At 28.9% G+C, this 22,090-nt stretch overlaps 3 protein-coding genes across 4 annotated transcripts; 1 reads left to right on the top strand and 2 right to left on the bottom strand.

Annotated features, from left to right (window-relative positions):
• Nucleotides 1-82: 82 nt before the first annotated feature.
• LOC130676699 (ubiquinol-cytochrome-c reductase complex assembly factor 1) lies at nt 83-15,553 on the top strand. 2 transcript variants are annotated; one of them, XM_057483133.1, is made up of 6 exons: nt 83-222; nt 11,228-11,452; nt 11,524-11,596; nt 14,830-14,996; nt 15,086-15,280; nt 15,348-15,553. In XM_057483133.1, exons 2-6 carry the CDS (start codon nt 11,237-11,239, stop codon nt 15,441-15,443), a joined length of 747 nt encoding a protein of 248 aa, XP_057339116.1. In that variant the 5' UTR covers nt 83-222; nt 11,228-11,236; the 3' UTR covers nt 15,444-15,553. The 2 variants fall into 2 exon arrangements, with proteins under 2 accessions (XP_057339116.1, XP_057339115.1); XM_057483132.1 differs by lacking the exon at nt 83-222 and adding an exon at nt 10,727-10,904.
• On the bottom strand, nt 2,257-10,731 carry LOC130676696 (zinc finger protein 800). Its single transcript, XM_057483128.1, has 8 exons — nt 10,595-10,731; nt 9,588-9,940; nt 9,211-9,513; nt 6,763-7,060; nt 6,530-6,687; nt 5,804-6,455; nt 4,461-4,943; nt 2,257-3,202 (listed from the first exon to the last, which is right to left on the bottom strand). Exons 2-8 carry the CDS (start codon nt 9,930-9,932, stop codon nt 2,643-2,645), a joined length of 2,799 nt encoding a protein of 932 aa, XP_057339111.1. The 5' UTR covers nt 9,933-9,940; nt 10,595-10,731; the 3' UTR covers nt 2,257-2,642.
• A 2,078-nt stretch (nt 15,554-17,631) lies between the features above and the next one.
• Nucleotides 17,632-20,735, bottom strand: LOC130676176 (neuronal acetylcholine receptor subunit alpha-5-like). Its single transcript, XM_057482210.1, has 6 exons — nt 20,460-20,735; nt 20,325-20,369; nt 19,017-19,126; nt 18,711-18,924; nt 18,297-18,621; nt 17,632-18,220 (listed from the first exon to the last, which is right to left on the bottom strand). The coding sequence occupies exons 1-6, from the start codon at nt 20,673-20,675 to the stop codon at nt 17,856-17,858; spliced, it is 1,275 nt and encodes a 424-aa protein (XP_057338193.1). The 5' UTR covers nt 20,676-20,735; the 3' UTR covers nt 17,632-17,855.
• Nucleotides 20,736-22,090: the final 1,355 nt, after the last annotated feature.

Genomic DNA, 22,090 nt, shown 5'->3' with positions numbered 1-22,090 from the left:
AAACACTTTCAAATGGTTAATACTTTTTAAATTATTCGTGTAAACAAAAATAATATTGTCCGAAAATTGTTTGAATTATTATTTGAAAAAAAACTTATGAAATTTTGTCACAACTGAAGTATTTAATAACAAAACATTGCGCAGTTGTTTTTTTATGTTAATTATAAATAGAGGACACATGACACATACATTTTATGGCACACCCATATCATATGACTCACTGTAAGTAAGCCCGGGCTTTTTTAAAATATTTAAAAACCCATTCAAAATATTTTCAAATAAAATCTCATATTCAAATCTATAATTTTTAGGATTAGCCAAAAATTTTTTTTTTATATTCTTATTTATATATTAATATCATGATATAATAAATATATAATTCATTATGATGTCATATAATTCATTAGAATAAAATATGACTTTGGAATCAGGCATCAAATGTATATAATTTATAGAAAAAATATGAAATGCTAAGAGTTAAATCCCGACCGCTAAATTTAAAAAATTTGAAAATTCAAATAATTCAGTAGCATTCTATTCAAAATTTATATACTCGGCTGTCCGATTTCAAAACACAGTACAAAACACTGACAAAAATAAAATTTTGAAATATGTCCACAAGACTCCACTGAAACTAAAAATAGTAAAAAAAATATTTTGAAAAATTTATCGCTTACTGTATTTTTAAATTGGGCAGCCGTACTATTATCAGATGATTTTCGTTTACTGTAAACTGTAATTGTAAAGAAACAGTAGCACCCGAACCTTCAGTGACACCGGAATTTCAAAAATATTATTTTTACTTTCTATTTAAACTGAGATTATGTATTTAAAGTGAAAGTTTTTTGATAAGGGGCATTCCGTAAGAGGGGAAAAATACAAGTACAGAGTGAACAGAGAAGAGAAAATACTTAAGGAACAAGTCTAATATTTCTTAAGAGTGGGGAGCGTCGAAGAGTCAGGCAATCGCTGATTAAAAATTCAAATTGAAACTCGATCGGATTTCTATCAGATTTAATCGGAAACAAACATTCAAGTAGAGTTGCTCGAGATTGAATCGGATTTAAATCGAGTAGTTAAAAAATTGTCGATATTATTAAATCGCGAGCAACTTGCAGTCACTACGTGCCCAAATATCACTACTAAATTTATAAAATACGCAGAAAAAAAATGATCCTGAAGTTAGCAGATAATTAAAAATTTTCGGATTTTTTTTTTAACAAATCAATCAGAAAAAAACTAAAAATATGCACATGTAGAGAATTTAAAAAACTACAGGTGCAATTTAAAAAAAATTTTTTTTTTCTTATAATGTACTGTCTAAAATAAAATCCAAAAATTATTAGACGTCTGCTAACTTCAGTATCATGAAAAAAATAATCCTGAATTTAGCAGACAATTAAAAATTTTTGAATTTTATTTTCAACTCGTTAATTACAAAAATTAAAAAAACTAAAAATATGCACTTGTAGAAAATTTAAAAAACTAAAAGTGCAATTTCTTAAAGTATTTTTTTTTTAATAATTTATGATTTTGAAAAATTCCAAAAATTATTAGATGTCGGCTAACTTCATAATCATAGAAAAAAAGGATTTCTTGCCGCACAAAATTTTAATTTGCACCAAGAAATTTTATGCATTATCAATTAAATGCAAAAAATTTCTTGGTGTAAGTAAAAATTTTCTTTAGGCGAGTAAAGATTTTTTGTGTCAATGAATCTTTTTTTTTTCTATGTACACTTTTTTGGCTTTGAGAAGCTTCCTAAATCTAAAAGGGAGCATAAAAATCTGTCATTTTGTAATAAGTAACGCGATATAAATAATATATCTATATATTCAGTGACATTCAGTCATATTTAGTGACAGAATAATTCAAGTATTAATTTATTTAAAGAAAATAAATCCGATCTATTTTTTCTCGCGTAATTTAAATGTAATTCGAATGATATAGATAAATCTATTTATCCCAATGCTTGGGAATTAAAAAGAGTTCAAACTATGAAAAGGCACAAATTCAAGTCAAGGCCTATCTAATGATACCAGTTTCAATAACAGTAACTAATTCTATCATATAGATATGGCGGGAACAAAATTTTCCTTATTCTCTTAACGATATAGATAATAATGCATATAAATAATTCGTTTTCAAGGACGTCGGTAAATTGCAAATAGTAATTTAAGATTTTTTCTTTGTTTTAAAAAAAAAATTTTAATTTAATCTTCAAACAGTAATAATATTTTTTATAATAAATTATTTAAATTTTTATTCTTTTCATGATGATCATATAAAATGCTGCTTCTTACAATTTATATTCAGAGTTAAATCATTTATTCAAGGATTACATAGAAATTATGTACAAGTCTGCATATGAATATGTTGTATTTTTTCACGTACATATTTATTAACAACTTGTTTTCTTCAACTATACATAGACGCTTATCAACAACTTGACAAATACTGTTAATTAATTCGAGCAAAAATTTTTATTTGCTGTCTAATATCCACAGGACAAAGTAATGAGAAGATGTGTTTTTTTTTTCAAGAGTATACGAGCATAACACTATCAAAAATTGAAAGAACATTCAAACAATAGTCAACACGAGCTTCTAAAAATTATCAACTTAAAAATAATAATTTTAATGTTAAGCAACTTTTCCAAATTTACTTTCCGCTATACCTCTGTCCCGATAAAGGACAACAGTGAGATCACTCTCTGGAGTAAATTTGTCTTTCATAATATTCGTACTCTTATTGTTGTCGCCAATAATTTCTGTAGCACATAATTCATCATCAGCAGATTCTTTTACTAGAACTGCGTCTAGATCATAAATGAAATCTTTATTTTCAACTTTCGTGCGATTCCTAGTATGGCGGGCAAGCCGATTGTTGTTTTGTAACGATTGCATTGTTTCTAGCCGGTTCAAACTACTTTTATCCTCTGAACAAACCTTACTAGAGATTTTGCTTATTTTTTTATAGTCTCGTATTTCTTGTACTTCAGCACTACTTCCGGGTTGTTCATTTACTGTTTCAGATGAACCGAATATCACCTCCATGACCATCCGTCGAAGTTCGGGGTCTTCATCTAGACTTGCCTTCTTCACCAGCTCACTTTTTTCATCACTTAATTCCTCATCTAGCTTAGGACTGCAACTACCATTTTCATCAGTAGAGGATCCAGACTTATTAATTTCTTTGACATCTGTAATTATCAATAATTATATCGTATATGGTGTGACAAGGGACGAAATAAAACGATTTCAGACCAGGGTGGAGTGACATTACCCGTAGTTTGAAATTGTTTTTCATCTTAAGTTACACAGTATATTTTTTATCATTATCTGCATTAAAACTTGAACTTCCAGTCAGCAGTCAAAAAAAAAAATAAATTTAACTAATGAAGTGATTAACTATTAGCGTAAACGTAAATTGTGATTTGCAATTTATAATTAAGCAGAAACTATAAATACTATTTGTCATTTACATTAATTTTTATAAAATTTAATCACAGTCAGAATTGTTATTTACGTAAGTAAAATTAATGGTCTGAAATTAATATTCAACAAATGATAGGTATCAGAGTTTAAATTGTGAAAGCCTTTAGCCAGTGGACATAGAAGTCCATATAAGTAAGTATAGATTTATATAAAAATCCATGTAGGAAACTATGGGTATCTAGATTCCCATATGGGAAATCCACATAGGAAACTGAGTGCCTAAATTTTCTTGTAGGAAACCCCCATAGGCAACAGTGTATCAGGATTTCCATGTGGGAAATCTACATAGGAAACTGAGTACCTGGATTTCCATGTAGGAAATCCTCATAGGAAACTAGGTATCAGGATTCCCATGTGGGAAATCCACATAGGAAACTGAGTACCTGGATTTCCATGTAGGAAATCCTCATAGGAAACTGGGTATCAGGATTCCCATGTGGGAAATCCGCATGGAAAACTGAGAATCTGGATTCCTATGTAGGAAACCCCCATAGGAAACTGGGTATCAGGATTCCCATATGGAAAATCCACATAAGAAACTGAGTACCTGGATTCCCATGCAGGAAACCCCCATAGGAAACAGTGTATCAGGATTTCCATGTGGAAAATCTACATAGGAAACTGAGTACCTGGATTCCCATGTAGGAAATCCCCATAGGAAACTGTATCAGGATTCCCATATGGGAAATCTACATAAGAAACTGGATTCCAGGATTCCCACATGGGAAATCCGCATAGGAAACTGAGAATCTGGATTCCTATGTAGGAAACCCCCATAGGAAACTGGGCTGGATTCTCACATGGATTTTTTTAATACGATTCCCAAGGGACAAAAAGTTTATTCGCAGCATTGAATTGAAATTATCTTATTTCGACTGACTGTAAGACACTGAAACTTTGAGTTTCGATGCTAGAATAATGAAAAATTATTTTCGCTTAATTTTAAAAAAATTTTATAATTACCATGTTGGCTAGAGTTGACTTTTTGATTAACTTTCACATCATTAGTTGAAATCGCTGACTTTGTTCCATCAATGATTTTATGTTTTGCTGAATCTTTGAGTATATGATGTTTTTTTAGTAAACCTCTCGAAGAATCAGTAGGTTTTTCGTTTAATGGCGACTCTATTATCATGTTCGCAATACTCGTCCGGCTATTCTTGGCATTATGAATTTTATTACAATGAGCAACGCAGTCAATCTTGTCAAAACATTCAAAGTCACACAGTTTACATCGGAAACGATTCCAGCTTATGTGCTCAGCCATATGTCTCCGTAAATTTGTGAGATTGGAAAACGTACGTTTGCAGGGTATACATTCAAATTTTCTAGGACTTGAAAAATTCGTCATTTTGTCCTCCGGTTTATCTGGACTTGAATTTGTTTCTGTAGAGTTTTTTTTCTCCTGCTTTCCTTGCATCAATAAGTTGATTCGCTTGTTAGAGTCTAAAATAATAATTTTTTGGAGTTAGTTATCAGTAGGACCAGGATTTTTGCTTTTATTTAAAAATAAAAATTAATAATTAATGGTGTCAAATTTTGGAATTACAGTGGAAATATTGACCGTATAAAAAAATTTTTCAAATAAAAGTTGTAGGAAATTTTATTTTCCAAAGAAAATGTCTCTTGTGATTTTTTTATACGACTAATATTTTCACCGTAATTTCAAAATTAAGATTTTCATAATTAACAAAAATTTGAATCATTCATTATGAATATTAATTTTGAAATTAAGGTGAAAATATTGGCCGTATAAAAAAATTTTCCAAATAAAAGTTGCAGGAAATTTTATTTTCTAGAGTAAATGTCTCTTGTGATTTTTTTATACGACCAATATTTTCACCGTAATTTCAAAATTAAGATTTTCATAATTAACAAAAATTTGAATCATTCATTATGAATCTTAATTTTGAAATTACGGTGAAAATATTTGCCGTATAAAAAAATTTTTCAAATAAAAGTTGTAGGAAATTTTATTTTCCAAAGAAAATGTCTCTTATCATTTTTTTATACGACCAATATTTTCACCGTAATTTCAAAATTAAGATTTTCATAATTAACAAAAATTTGAATAATTCATTATAAATCGTAATTTTGGAATTACGGTGAAAATATTGGACGTATAAAAAAATCATAAGAGACATTTTTTTTATAAAAATAAATTTCCTACAACTTTTGTTTAAAAAATTTTTTTATAATACCAATATTTTCGCCGTAATATTAAACATTTAAACCATTCGTTTCGAAGTTAAGGCAAAAATTTTGTCCCTAGTTATCAGTTAAAAGAATAATGAAAATAAATTTACCAGTTGAAGTGCTAGATTTTCCCATCTTTCTTTTTTTACTTCCTTTATTTCCTGAAACACTTTGAGCCTTTTCAATGTTCGTGAATATTATTTCCGGGTCATCCGATACATTGTCGTTGGGAGAAGTTTTAGTCGGCGTTGTATCAGAGGGTATTCTCAAAAGGTCAACATCAGTATTAAGTGAAAGCGCAGATGCTTCATTACCCATTTTCTCCCATGCATCTTTGCTAAGACTAGCGACACCTTCCACCCTGATTGAAATTTCCGCGGGTGGTTGTCGCTGAGATAACCGAGTAATTGTGACAGCGGGTGAAACGTTGGGTAAATTAAGTAATCTATCAGGATCCTCTGAAGACGTTACAAGTGATTCTGATTCAGTAGATATTTTTTTTGTTGGAATATCCTGACTCTCCACGACTGAGCTGGATCCAACTTCGGGCGTTGAAGTCAATTTTTCAGGTGTCGACTTTTCAGTTGTCGTTTCAGAAACAACTTTACTACGTTTCGATTTGGTCGCGACGTCATTGCATGCAGCTTGACGTCTTTGACAAATCTGAGAGTGGGCAAGCAATGCAGCTTTTCTATCAAATCTTTTGTTACAGCCTCCACATCTTTGGAGCTCTGTGTCTGACTCCAAGTGTGTCATCCATTCCTGTTTGATTAATTTATTCAATATCATAAATAATATAATAAATTTTGGTATCGCAGTAAAAATTTGTAACGCACCTGAGTTTCATTCGTCGACCGCAATTCATTTAAACTATTTAATTTATCATCAGCGCAGTCTTGGTCAATGTCTTGAGCACGAGTAGATTCTCTGAGGTATGCCTTTGCTTGGATTTCTGCTCGCAATTTTCGCACTTGCGTATTACTCTTTCTATGTACTTTAAAAAAATAATAGTGGTTATTACACAAATTAGCCGTGATAATTTTTTATTATTTAAAATAGTGGACTATACCTTTTACTAGATGCCGATAAACACCCCAAGTACTTGGAAATAAACTGTTGCAACAAGTGCAGGGATAGACAAGTCGATTGGGAGTATGGAGTGACTTAATATGAAAAGTTAATGTTTTTTTGGTCGAAAAATTTATGTTACAAATCGAACACACGAGATTTTCATTCTCTGTGTTATCAGGATACTTAAAATACTGTAGGGAATCGCTGCTTTTTTCATCAGTACTGAGCTCCACAATCTGACCATCTGGGCCAAGTATCGCCGTATCGCGGCTTAATAAATTTTGTAATTCTGTCGTCTAAATGGATTAGAGGATTTGAATAAGACTTCGTTATTTTAAGTTTAATGTCCAATAAAGTAAAAGACCCTAAACCGGAGCAGTACCATTAGTCGCTCACTTTAACTGATTAATGAGTTTTTATAATTTTTATATAAAAAAATTTTAAGTAAAAAAATTATCATTGATAAATAATTATTTGTGAATCTAAATATATTAGGATATGACGTATCAAAGTATTTTATAATTTATTATAAATTTAAATTAAGTGACTGTTTTCAAAACCGCGCTCAGCTTGCCGTTTTTTACTGTAGCGTTCGTTCGTTAGATTAAATTTAGGTTACGTTAAATTCTTTAATAATTGTTATAATTATATGTTATTAAATATATTTTTAAAATTTGTAAAAATTGATATTATAAAAGAATAAATTAATATATTTTATAAATTATTCTCCAAATGAATAAACTTATGATAGTTCAATTGATATTGTCTTTGAGCGCGTGTAGGGCCATGTGTTGATCGAGTAATGGGACATCACAACTTTTAGTGAGCGACTATGGGTACACTCACGAGCTTATTTAAAAAATTAATAATAATTAATTATCAACTTTATTCTTAAAATTAAAACTTTGTTCTAATATTTAAAACTACAAAAATAACTATAAAAAAAAAATGATTTTTCATTTCATTTCCTAGTAGCATTGTCTTAAGCGACTTGACGAATGCCCTTCAGCAAGTTTCTTATGGAAGATTTAAACAAGACTTGAAGAAGGTGGATTTTATAAGTAGACTTGCGAAAGATTTCATCAAGTTTTGCTTAAGATTCTTCTGAAAGACTTACGGAAATCTGTAGAAAGTGCAGCAATTCTTGAGTAGTATACGTAATATCTAAGAATATTTGGTCAGAGTTGCTGTAGAATTACTTAAGACATCGGGTTTCTTTAGCTCTTTGTCACTCCAAGCTCAATCTCAGTACTTTCAGCAACCCACGGAGCACAGAGACAACTTTAAGATTTCTTTTAAAAGAATAAGACAAATTTTTCTTGTCTCAATGTCACCTTTTTGATATAAATACGACATGCAAATGTTGGTTCCGGAGACAGAAAAGAGTTGTATTATTTTTCCTGTCTTATTTCAATTAAAAAGTCATTTAGATCACTTATTTTACCACTATTTGTAATTTACTTTTTGTCGTCAAGTTTTTTAAATAGACATTTTTTCGGTGACATAAATTTCTGATCGTTTTATCAACATCTTGGTGTCTTATCGATAAGTCAAAAATTAGCATAAAAACTGATATCTTATAGATATCACAAAAGTAAATGTGTTATTTGGGAAACCCAGTGGCCCTCAATTAAATTTAAAGTGCTAACAATTTATAATTCTATAACTCGATAAAATTATATCGAACATTAAGTGGGTGAAACTGAATTTACTAGACTTATTCTGAATAGACAACTCACGAGGTAACGAACAGGGCAGCCATGTCCAGGTATCTTAAGCAATACTGCAGCTTCTGATGCATCTTACGCAAGTATTACTACAGAATTACTTAAGGTTTGCCTCAGACTCGTCTAAAACTAAGCAGAAGGGAAGTCGCGGATTTGACATTTGTATACAAAGTTATCAACAGTCTAATAGACTCTCCGGAAACACTTGAAATGTTTGGGTTTGTTAGCCCTAGACCTGGTCTCAGGATATCTCGACTACTCTACACTGTCAAATCAAATAAAAACTACGTAATTCATGGTTCACTTAACAGAATAGCAAGACTAGTCAATCGAAATTGTTCGGACATCGACTTTTTTGGCAATACAATTGCCTCATTCTCAGCCAGTACCAAGAAGTTACTTTTGCAATACGAATAATCAACAATATTATCTTTATGTAGAGTGTTATTTTTCTTTTGAGATTTTATAATTATATATATCTTTTTATCATATTATATTTTATTAGTGTATAGCCGATTGGCGTTAAAATAAATAAATAAATAAATAAAACTAATGGCGCAGACTTGCTGAAGACTGGAGATACAGATTTACGTAAAACTTCAAGATTGCTACTAGGATTTATCAAATTATATTGAGTAATTTATTCTCTCTAATGAAAAGTGAGCGGGTAATGGGTCTTTTACTTTATATAAAAAAATATATATATATTTCTATATTACCTGCGCCTTCATTAAGTCATTTGCAGCAATATTTGAAAGCATTGGTTCGAAAACAGTTTGAAATGCAGCGCGATTGGAATCCAATACCTCTAAAAGTACTTGTTCCGTATCAGCAATAATATGAGTTCGACGATTCTGTTCCTCAACGTCATCGTAATTCGGATCTGTTTGCTTTTTTTGCAACATCGTTATCACTGACGTGAGATCTTTTTTACTGAACTTCTTGTCGAGAGCCGGATTCTTTGATGACTTCTCAACCTTGTGATTTTCTTTGCATTCAGAATCAACGGGTTTCTCCACGACCTTTTGAAAATAAAAAATTAAATGACAAACTCGAATTTTTTTATCTAAAATAAAATGTCACAAATTTTACGAACCATGACTTGAGGGTCGATGACATTTTTGTTATTTGAAATATTAAATTTTTCCACACAATAAATTCGTTTGTGTGAAATAAAATTTAGCAAACTTCGAAACAAACTTCGACATATTTTGCATTCATAAATAACTTCGCATTCGTATGTAAGAATACATTTTATTTCTTCGTTTGCAGTTTCAAATAATTTTGTTACTTGATACAAATTACATAAACTTGTATCGATAGGTTTACATATATTCGACAAATCATACTTAGGGATTTCAATTTTCGGTGGATCTTTTGTGGGAAATTTATGCCGAGAAAATTTACGATCCGTTTTCTTTGTTTTAGTTTTGGCTTTCATCCTAGAGTCTTAAAAAAAAAATTCAAAGATCAATATCTTCAGTTTATAATAATTTATTATGTAATATTATTTATAAAAAAAATGTATCAGATCAAATGAACGTCTTACTGGTAATAGTTTTTAATTATTTTCAAATTTTATAAACAATTTAATTAAAGAAATTAAGACTTCAATAACTATCTGAATATATTTCTGTAAATAATTGGAAAGCGAACAGAACCTCTCTTTATATTTAAAATTTAAAATTTGAATTTCAAACTCAAATTAATGAGTAAAAAAATTAACAGATTAAATTTGCAGTAAAAATATTTTCGAAATTAATAACATCGTCTTCAGTAGTAAAATTAAATCAAAAAGATTTTGAGTAGAGTAAAAAAAATTTTTAATTAACAAAAAAATCGTAATTTAACATTTAGTCGTTGCTCGAAAAAATTTATGATAAAATTATTAATGAAAGCGCGCGTGTACTGAAAGATTTGCAATGATAATAAATATTTAAAAAATATATAAAAATTTATATAAAAAATAGTTTATGAATTAATGAAAAAGTAGTGAACAATAAAGCGACAGTGAAGCCAAGTCTCTCCTTCGTTTTTCATTAAGACAATAAAGTTGTGATAAAAAGTAATAACATTTTTTATAAAAAGTAAATTTTTAATTACCGTTTATTATTTCCTGTAATTAAAAATATGTGTCGTTAATAAGTTATTTTATTATAAATGTGACTCTCATACACTCCCGATGACCTCCATTTTTAACTAAAAGTTAAAGCGCTGCCGTCATGTGGTCAAAAAACCCAACAAACCTCGTTTTCGAGATCTTGAAATATTTCATTTTTTCAAAATCATGAAAGTTCTCTGGGTCCAATTAACGACAGGTTTTTAAACGAAGATCATTACATAACTTCTGTTTGAAATTATTCAAATAATAAAATTTATGCGAGTAATTTATGTTATGAACAGTATTTATAAGGTATATATTTAAATTTATCTAACCTGCATGTACATTATAACCAGTTATATTTTTTTATTATTAGTAAAAAAATTAATGATTCTAAAGTTAGCCGACGTCTAATAATTTTTGGATTTTTTTTTAGGCGGTAAATTAAAAAAAAATCAAAATTTGAAAAAATTGCACTTGTAGTTTTTAAATTTTTTTACATGTGCATATTTCTAGTTTTTTTTTTTTTTCGTAATTGATTTGTTGGAAAAACAATCCGAAAATTTTTAATTGTCTGCTAACTTTGGGATCGTAAAAAATTAAGATATACTTATGAAAATTGTTTATTGACACAGTAAACAAATATGGCCGTTTTAAACAATGGGGTTTCAATATTTTACAATGTCAATAAATTGTGTAAACACTTGACACCAGGATTTATTTTACCGAGTTTATTAAATGCCAATGGTAGGCAGATTTGGACAAATTCGGTAGTCTGTGCATCTGCTAAAATGGTTCCTAAAGAAAGTCTGTACAATAGGATGAAAGAAAAAGTTTACTATCATGCTTTCGAAAAATATGTAAGATTATTTTTATAACTAAACTATTGTGTATTTTTAAAAATAGTGACAAAAGCTTTTTTGTTTTTCAGATCTTTCGAACAAAAGGATACTTGTTGTATAGACATAGTTGTGACAGCCTTAATTATATTAAATTCATGAAAGGTAAATAAAATATTGTGTCAAAAGAAACACACTGTGTTAAAAACAGTCCACACAATATTTGCTATTTTTTAACACAGACCTGGTGGAAATTTTTGGTAATTTTCTCTGAAAAACTCAGCTCCAGAGTTCTAAAGAGTTTTTCAGAGTTTTTCATGATCCTGAAGTTAGCAGACAGTAGACAATTTTTGAATTTTCTTTTCTACAGTTTAATTTAAAAAAAAATAAAAACAAAAATATGCACATGTAGAAAATTAAAAAGACTATAGGTGCAATTTTTTCAAATATTTTTTTTGTTATGATTTATTGTTTTTAAAAGAATTCAAAAATCATTAGACGTCGACTAACTTCAGTATCATAGTTTTTCAGAGAAAAGTCCGAAAAATTTCCACCAGGGAGACTTTGTGTTGAATTTCAATTCAAATTTTTTTTTAAATTTCAACAGACTAGTTGTGTTAAATTAGTTTACAAAATATTTGTGTTAATTTTTAACACAGACTAGTTGTATTAATTTTTAACCCAGACTAGTTGTGTTATTTTTTAACCCAGGCTAGTTGTGTTAAATTCGTCCACACAATATTTGTTTTAAAATCTTAACACAGACTAGTTGTGTTAAATTAGTTCACAATATTTGTGTTAATTTTTAACACATACTAGTTGTGTTATTTTTTAACACAGGCTAGTTGTGTTAAATTAGTCCACACAATATTTGTGTTATAAAATTATCACAGACTACTTGTGTTAAATTTGAACACAATATTTGTGTTAAAATATTAACACAGACTAGTTGTATTAAATTAGTTCACACAATATTTGTGATAATTTTTAACACAGACTAGTTGTGTTATTTTTTAACACAGGCTAGTTGTGTTAAATTCGTCCACACAATATTTGTGTTATAAAATTATCACAGACTACTTGTGTTAAATTTGAAACAATATTTGTGTTAAAATCTTAACACAGACTCGTTGTGTTAAATTAGTTCCCACAATATTTGTGTTAATTTTTAACACAGACTATTTGCGTTATTTTTTAACACAGATTATTTATGTTAAATTTTAACACTAAATTTATGTTAAAATCTCAGCTTGAAATTTAGTCAATAGGAGAATTGAATTGAACATGATACTGAAGTTAGCCGACGTCTAATAATTTTTTGATTTTTTAAAAAACGATAAATTATAAAAAAAAAATATTTGGAAAAATTGCACCTATAGTTTTTTTAATTTTCTATATGTGCATTTTCTCAGTTTTTTTTTTTCCTCCAAATTTAATTCTTCAAAATAAAATCCGAAAATTTTTAACTGTCTGCTAACTTCAGGATCATAATTGAACACTTTTTAAATGTCAATGGCGATACAAAAAAATGTTAACTTTTAAATTTTATTCTTTTACCATAGAAATTCATTAAATATAATTTATATATTATTTTGAGGGTATCAATAGTCACAACAACTATCATTTAACATTCAACTATTTTTTGATAGTAAACAATGTTTTCATTAGAGTCAAGATTTAAAAAAATCACGTAATATTTCATAGCAGTTGTGAATAGTAAATCAATTAATTTCTTTTAAAAAAACAAAAACACATTTTTGTTTAGCAAAAAAATAATTTAAACATCATATGAAATAATTCGAAATTGCAACTAAATCTTTTTTATTCGTATGACAAAAATTCCAGCTTTTAGTAAATGGTAAATTTAATGTATTAATAATTAAAATTTTTGAGTTAAATAGACATTTATAAAATGTCGATTTCACTTTCATTTTTCTAATAATTTTTCCGTGACTATCGATTGACTTTTTAACATAAACTTTGTGTTAATTTGAAATCAACACTCAATAAATGTTAATAATTATAATTTTTGTACTAAGTAACACTTTTAAAGTGTTAAATAGTAAATCGATTTAAAATTTTCAAGTAACCCAGTGAAATATGTTGATTAAACACAAAAAATTTAACACAGATACGCAATATTTTTTAGTGTGCAATTTCCTTGGGAAGGCATCAGTTGCCTACAATTTTTTTGCCAATTGTATTAAATGCCTAAAATATTTTTGCGTACATAATAAATGCATACTGCTCAGTTTCTTACTGCTCAGTTGCCTACCAAACTTTATTGCCTACAAAAATAATAAGTATGAACATAAAAATGAATATATTTTCAATCATTAACAATGTTAATTAATTTTTAATCTGATAGAAAACTTAATGAAGTTTCCAGTTAATATTGTGGAAACTACCGTGGTTCTGATATTTTTCAGATCATCTGAGTTTTTTTTTTTTTTTTTAAACGATCGGTCCTGAACATTAGGGTGGGTTGAAAAAAAACTTTTTTTTTTGTTTTTATTAGCATGGGGGTAGAATTTGTACCTTATAAAAAAAAAATTTTTTTCAAGAAAAAAAAAAAATTTTTATTCAACATTTTGAGGTGGCCTACTCGTTTTTAAAATAAATAATTGATTAAACGGAGTAGTTCCAACAAAAAATTTTTTTTTGTCCAAAATCGTGGAAAACATCTAATAATTGTCGAATGTGATTTTTTTTTACTTCACTTTCATTTTAATTCAAAAGAAAATGCTTTTCATTTTTGGATTTTTTACTTAAATTACAAAAATAATAGGAAAAAAAGTTTTTCAACTTCTGACTTTCAATTAGCTTTCAAGGGGACACCCCACAGATTCTAGAACACCATGTAGTTTTTTTCGTTGGGACTACCCCGTTTGATCAATTATTTATTTTAAAAACGAGTGCGCCACCTCAAAATGTTGAGTAAAAAAATTTTCTTTTTTATAAGGTACAGATTCTACCCCCATGCTAAGAAAAACAAAAAAAAATTTTTTTTCAACCCACCCTACTGAACATTCATCTTTTTCCATCAATAAGTACTTGATTTTTTTAGCAAATAAATCAGAAGCTTTTCTACATTAATCAGGTATTTCTCTGATGGGTAAACAGTTGAATAGTATTCAATTGGACATTATAAAATATTTTTTTAGTAGGCAATAGAACAGTCTGCAATAAATTTTTTATGCAATTAGAATATACATTTTTTATTTTTGTAGGCAATAAAGTTTGGTAGGCAACTAAGCAGTAAGAAACTGAGCAGTATGCATTTATTATGTACGAAAAAATATTGTAAGCATTTGATACAATCGGCAAAAAAATTGTAGGCAACTGATGCCTTCCCATTTCCTTTTTCAATTAAATATTAAATTATTTTTGTATTACAGATCATGAAATGCCAGATACATTTTTTTCTTGGTTTTTGGTCACCGAGTTACATGTGTGGATGCTCATGGTAAGATTGATGGCAGCAGGGCGCGAAGGGGTTGAAACCCGGCATAATTTGGTAGGCGCATTGTGGCAAGATACTGACGTTAGAAAAAAACAGCTTGGAGTAAGTGGAAGAAAGTTATTTAGCCCTCAAACTTTTAAAATATACTATTTAAATACTTGAATCAATAACTACATTTTTATTCTATGTAGAATGTTAGCAACTCAGTTGTAAGAACTCATATTCAGGAAATGGGATACCAATTTAATGCTGCAATTATAGGCTACGATGAAGGCTTGTTAGGCAACGATCACGTACTAGCTGGAGCTGTATGGCGAAGAATTTTGCAAATGAAGTGTGAAAATCCAGAGCTCGTTGAAAACTTAGTCAGATATATTCGTAAATCGGTAAATATTTATTTCTGCTATCAATTTTCACAATTATTAACCCATTTTTTTTTTTTTTTTAATACAGATTTGTGAACTAGATAATCTTCCAAATGAATTGTTCCTTAAATCAACTAAGGTAAAATGGCCAGAATATCCAGCTGCAGAAGAAAAAGTGACATAAATCTCGAAACAGTTTTCTGGAATAATTTTAATTAGGAGATTTAATTGCTTGATTGTAAATAATATAATTACTGCATTATTTAATAGATTAAAAACAATTTGTTAAATCGATGTATGGAAATTCTTGAAACACCCTAGTAGCAATCTTAAGGAAGTCTTACGTAAATCTGTATCCAGTCTTTAGCAAGTCTGCATCATCAACACCAGTAGCTCTTGAGAAAATCTTGCGTAAATCTGTATCTTCAATCATCAGCAAGTCATCATCATCAGTCTTGTACAAGTTTGAAGCGAAATACTTCCGTAAGATATCTTAAGTACAAAATGTTTATTTAGATACCAGTTACACTGTGTTAATATCTGACTGACTGACTGATAATAGTCGAATTTTTTTCAATAAGAAGAATGAATTGTTTTCTAAGTATTCAAATTTTCAAATATTTAAAGTAAGTTTCACTTTCTTTACAATATTAAGGGTCGGAAGTACTAACTAGCCTTCTCCGACTGCTCATTTAACAATTCAGAAAAATAGTGGTCGTTGACGCTCTCAAAACCGCCTTAGCAACGCTGCCACAGGCGGCAGTTATGATAGAGATAAATATTTTGCTCCGTTTTTAAATGAAGGAAAATTATTTATTTAAATTTTTGCTACACACTGGACTTCAGCGTATGTACGTTCAAACAGATGTCCAGACAATCTATCAAAGAGCTCTGTTGTCGTATCTTATTTAAAATTTTTACTACAGAAGTATTTTAAATATTTTAATTTATTAAAAATTAATAAATGTGTGCAAATGAACTACAAATAATTTTATAATTAAAAAAAAGAATTGTAATGATATTTTTGTCAGCTGAAAAATTAAAAAGCTTAGTTGCTTTTTTGAGTCATTTAGTAACGCTTGAACCCCTGATTCAGAAATCTAATTTGGAATGATTCAAACACGATCCGAAACAATTCAGAGTTGGCAAAATTGATTATATATAGATATTAGGGTGCTTCGTTTCCGGCGAAAGTATTTTTTTCATTGCTCATCAAGCAAAATATTGTTTTTTATGCTGAAACAAAAATTCCTGCCAAGTTTGAGCTCTTAATTCCAATCCTACGTACATTCCATTTGATTTCAAAGATTTCCCATTTAAAATACATGTAAATTAAATTACTTTTTTTTTAACTTTCTAATACTCAGCTGCATTTTATGATATCGACGCGGTTTTGGTCGCAAATTGTAGGGCATTTGATGTTCCTCAAAAGTGCTCATAGTTACTTAGCTGTAATTCCAGCTGTTTTACTAGTGTCCGTCGCGGAAGTTATTTTTCCTATGAAATTGACCTTTATTGGCTTGCAGAACGTAAACCAATGAAACTACACTAAAAATGCTAATAGAAATTTTATAGGAAATTTTATTCCCTTCAAAAAAAGTCCTATGAGTCAAGTCGCTTAAGTCCATAGTTTCCGAGTTATAGTAATTTTAATAATTTGAAAAATAAAATATCAATTGTAATTGTTTTTTTTAATATTTTATTTTTCAAATTATTAAAATTACTATAACTCGGAAACTATGGACTTAAGCGACTTGACTCATAGGACTTTTTTTGAAGGGAATAAAATTTCCTATAAAATTTCTATTAGAATTTTTAGTGTAGTTTCATTGGTTTACGCTCTGCAAGCCAATAAAGGTCAATTTCATAGGAAATATAACTTCCGCAACGGACACTAGTAAAACAGCTGGAATTACAGCTAATTAACTATGATCACTTTTAAAGAACATCAAATGCCCTACAATTTGCGACCAAAACCGCGTCGATATCATAAAATGCAGCTGAGTATTAGAAAGTTAAAAACAAAGTAATTTAATTTACGTGTATTTTAAATGGGAAATCTTTGAAATCAAATGGAATGTACTTAGGATTGGTATTAAGAGCTCAAATTTGGGAGGAATTTTTGTTTCAGCATAAAAAACAATATTTTGCTTGATGAGTAACGAAAAAAATACTTTCGCCGGAAACGAAGCACCCTATTAGATATACACTTTAGCATGGATTGAATCATTCCAAATTAGATTTCTGAATCAGGCACCTCCTTAAAGACATTTCTATAAATTCGTAAAACACTCATTTATTTATCTAGTTATCAAAAAAATATTTGAATACGTACTTGAATATACTATAAATTATTTTCTTTATTGAACAAAACAGAACAAACATTTCATATTATATTTCGTGTCATAGAGACTTACAATAAGTTTAAAAATTAAAAATTTTTTGACAAACATTAAAGGAAAATTTCAATAAATATTTTATAGATATGAAATATATTATTTTTATTACAAAATTGATGATAGTCATCAGTTATAACGAACACCTGATTTAAAATATATATCTTTAAAAACTTAACAATTAGTAATGGACAAAGTTTCTAAAAAACATAAAATTCTATGATATGACGTGGAGTAGCTGGTGTAAGAAGTCCAAGTAAAATTATATATGTAATTATTATAGAAACAAGAGCCAACAATTCCAATAGATTTACACATTCCGTCCACAGAGTGTTATTATTTTCTAATTGCTCAGTTTGATTATCAGTTTCATTTGAAAAATTTCCCTCTTTTTTACAGAGACTTTTAATTTTTAAATATTGACCAATCGGACAATTATAAATAAAATCGACTGTAGAGGAAATCCACTGAGGTGTTGGAACTGTAAGCGCGTTAATTTTCCGCATGAAAGCCGTAAAAAAAAATGTAAATGCAGTAATTATCAAAGATGTTTCGTAGAAAATAACTGTGGAAAAAAAAGGAAATTTACGAGTAGATAAAATATCTAAGTATTCAATTTAATAAAATAATTAAAAACTTACGTATTTTTGGTGATCCAACGGCATTTTTTGATGGTAAATACCAATGTAAATCGAAAATACAAAAAATATGACATATAAAATTAGTACTTATTAATGTTATTCGTTCTGTAGAACTAAAATCAATGCATAGAGCTAATACAGTAAGAATACTAAGAACAATTGCTGGTGTTATGTAAAGTAAAACGCTTTTGGATGGACGTCTTTGAATTTCAACATTTAAAAATACCATTGAATCGAATGAAGTCTCATATAATTCAGAGGATTTTGTCAATTTGCCTATTTCTACATTCCACTCATTGCTTTGAACAAATTCATGCATCCAAATCTATATAATAGATTACATTTATCGTATAAATATAAATATCATCAATTAATATATATAATATACATAACATATTAATTAATTAATATTACCGCGTCTTCCTCGAATTGATAATTAATATTATCGCCAAAATACTGCCAAGTTCCAAAATGTAAAGTGCAATTGTGACTGTCGTACGGCCAATCAGAAAAATCAGCAGGACAATGAGCTGTAAAGACTCTTGGGATGGCACATTGAATCGTGCCATTTTCTGATAAAATACAATCAGTCAATGATATACTACTTTGATCTAGACTTAAATCTCCTCTGTCGATATAACGACATATTATTAATAATCATTTTTTTTGTATTATCTTAAATATAATATATAGTCTAAATTAAAAACAAAAAAAACTAACGAATTAAAAACAGTAAAGTCAGGTATCCAAATTTCATTAGTTTTTACATGATGACTTTTAATACCGGCAAAATCAGCTGGATTCCAATGAAGATGTACGTCATCCCACTCCTATAAATATAAATAATATATTATAAAAGTGATTCTATTCACCCGGGTAATTCAAGGGGGATTCAAAAGTATTTAAAGTATTCAAAAGCATTAAAAAGTATTTAAAAATTTTTTTTTTCTAATCGTTTTAAATCGTTTTTTTTTTATAAGAGCCTAACCTAGGTACCCTAGTAGCAATTTGGTAAAAGCCTTGTGCCAGCATGGATCAAGATACTTTAGAAAGATTTTAGATCAAGAATTGGTCCAGATTCTTGACCAAGATTATTGGTCAAGACTTGAGCCAGACTGTGGTCAGAATTTGAAACTTCCGAAATTTTTCAAGTGCTAAAAAATTCTGGAAATCAATTTTTCTAGGCATTACTACAAACTCAATGCGTAATTATAAAATAATAACATTTTTAAACTTGTTGACTAGAATATAAATGAAAACCACTGCAATACTACACAAAAAAAAAGTTATCTTGAGTCAAGAAAATATTTTTGAAGACAAACGTTTTCGGGAACCAATTCAAGATTTTCTTGAGCCAAGAGAATTTGTCTTGGTTAAAAAAAATTCGTCTTGGTCGGAAAAGATTTCTACTTTATCTGAGAAAATTTAGGTCTCCAAAAAAATTTTCTTGAATCAAGAATATTTACCTTCAGTCGAGAATTTTTTATTTTCTGTGTATACTTTTTACATTCAAGTGGAAAGGAGGGGAATAGGTGCGCGCTCGTCGTCTTTTGCGTTTCTAGTGCAAGTCTATGTCAAGATTCTGGGTCAAGAATCTGGTTAAATTCTGGTCACAGACTGGCCCAAGTCTGCCGCCAGTCTGGATAAAGAATCTTGGTCAAGAATTGTCCAATTCTTTACAAAGTGCTTCTCCAAATATCTTGCCCAATTCTATTGCTACTAGGATAGGAATTTGTCGGAATTTTCTCTGAAAAACTCAGTTCTAAAGTTATAAAGACTTTTTCACAGTTATTCAGAGAAAAATCCGAAAAATTTCCACTAGGGTAGCGACCCAAATTACGGTAAAATGCCGATTTACCGAAATGAACGGTAGTTTTACCGTAAATCTACGGTAATTTGGTATTTTTACCGTAAAATGCGATAAACCTACCTGACTTTGCAGTAAATTCGCCGTATTTTACGGTAAATCCATCTTGAATTACGGTAAATTAGGTAGTAAATTGATTAAAATTAATTTAAAATACTTACGAGTATAAGCCACGTATGAAAATTAATGTTTGTGGAACTATCATCCTGTAATTTTTGTTTTATTATGTGTATGCATAAATGGTATAGACTTATTTGAAAACATAAATTTTAGAAAAAGTACTACATTCAACTTACAAATTCAACGGTTTTAGGAATAAAATGAACATTAACATCTAGAGTACTGTGTGCACTTAAACTAGGACGTAAAGTTGGGTCATAATCACAAAATAAATGCCTTCTTAATTGTAAATCGACTGATTTACTTTCAACCTCATTACAGGTGGGTTCATAATCGCTTCCATTTGAGTTCTTAACGATAATTAAAATTAAAAAAATAATTATTTTTAACATGATTTTAATGACTTGAACTAGTGACTGATTTACTTTGTTATACTGTCTATATACAATTTATGCTTAACGCCCCGTGAAATTTAATACTCCTCAAATGCAATAAAACTCGTACTTGAATTTTATCTAAATTTACTATCATTTCGGTACTAATATCTTTTTTATTTAATATGTTGTACATTATTTTATTAATTTGTTGTCTACCAATAAAATTCTTTACTTATTAACTATAAAAAATCTATAAATTTATCACCCTGATTAAAAAAAAAATTTTTAAATTTAAAAAATGAAGAAATTTGAATTCTTTTCAATACTTCTGAAGACTTTCAATTCTTTTTCTTATGGAGCTTTAACATTGCAGATCGTTTTCAATTCTTTTTTTTTAATCTGGGTATGAATTGAAAAAAATTAGATTTTCCATTTTGCAGTACTTTTAAATTTCCCGCTATGAAAATTAAAAATCAATCAAAATAAAAAAGTAACATTCAAAAATTCGGACAGTATGGCCTAGTCTTATGGTCTGTTAAAAAAGTCTATAATAAATCTCAAGCTCTCAGATAAATCATTCTTATTAATTATACTTACTTTTTGTCTAATCAAACAATCAGTAATGGTAATGACAATGAAAATAAATTTAAGTTAAACAAACATTTCAAACTGATCCCGCGTGACACAGAACCACCCAATGTCCAGGAGGTGGCGTATAATTCGTATCTAGAGACCAAATGTGATAAAAAAAAATTATAATTTGCATAGGAAGGGCTACCCTGGTGAAAATTTTTCGGACTTCTGTCTGAAAAACTCAGTTCTAGAGTTCTAAAGACTTTTTCGGACAAAAGTCCGAAAAATTTTCACCCGGGTACCTAAATAGCAAAATGCCGTCTTGATGAGTTCCTATTTATGATTTGGACGTCTTATCAATATCTTAAAGAAGTCTTGAAGAAGTTCTGGAGATGTCAAATGAGCCATCTAGCGAACTCAGTAAGACATCTTTAAAAAAAGTTCTTTTTTCTGACTTCGCAAATAAGACTTCAGTATGAATTTACCGTGACAACTTAAGGAGCTCCTAATTTTGACTTCATTAAGAAGTTAAAAAAAAAGAATACATTTAAACGTCACAAAACTGACGTCTTATTTATGGAGTCTTCAAGAACTCTCAATTAAGAGTTCTTAAAAATGACATCTTTAAGAAGTCATTATGAGACTTTTTGAGGACGTCTTCAAAAAGAGGTAAAGCAGTTATTCCGACTTTGAATGCTGTCTGAGTAACTAAACACTAAATTGTATGATAATAAAGTTAGCAGACATTTGAAATTAAAAAAATTTTTTTTTGACATCAATAATGAAAAAAAAAAAATTTCTAAAAAAATTCACATGTCGGAAATTTAGTAAAGTATACGTGCAATTTTTAAAAATAT

Source organism: Microplitis mediator, chromosome 10 (genome assembly GCF_029852145.1).
Source record: "Microplitis mediator isolate UGA2020A chromosome 10, iyMicMedi2.1, whole genome shotgun sequence".
Taxonomy (NCBI): Eukaryota; Metazoa; Arthropoda; class Insecta; order Hymenoptera; family Braconidae; genus Microplitis; species Microplitis mediator.
This window is presented reverse-complemented; position numbering and strand designations above follow the sequence as displayed.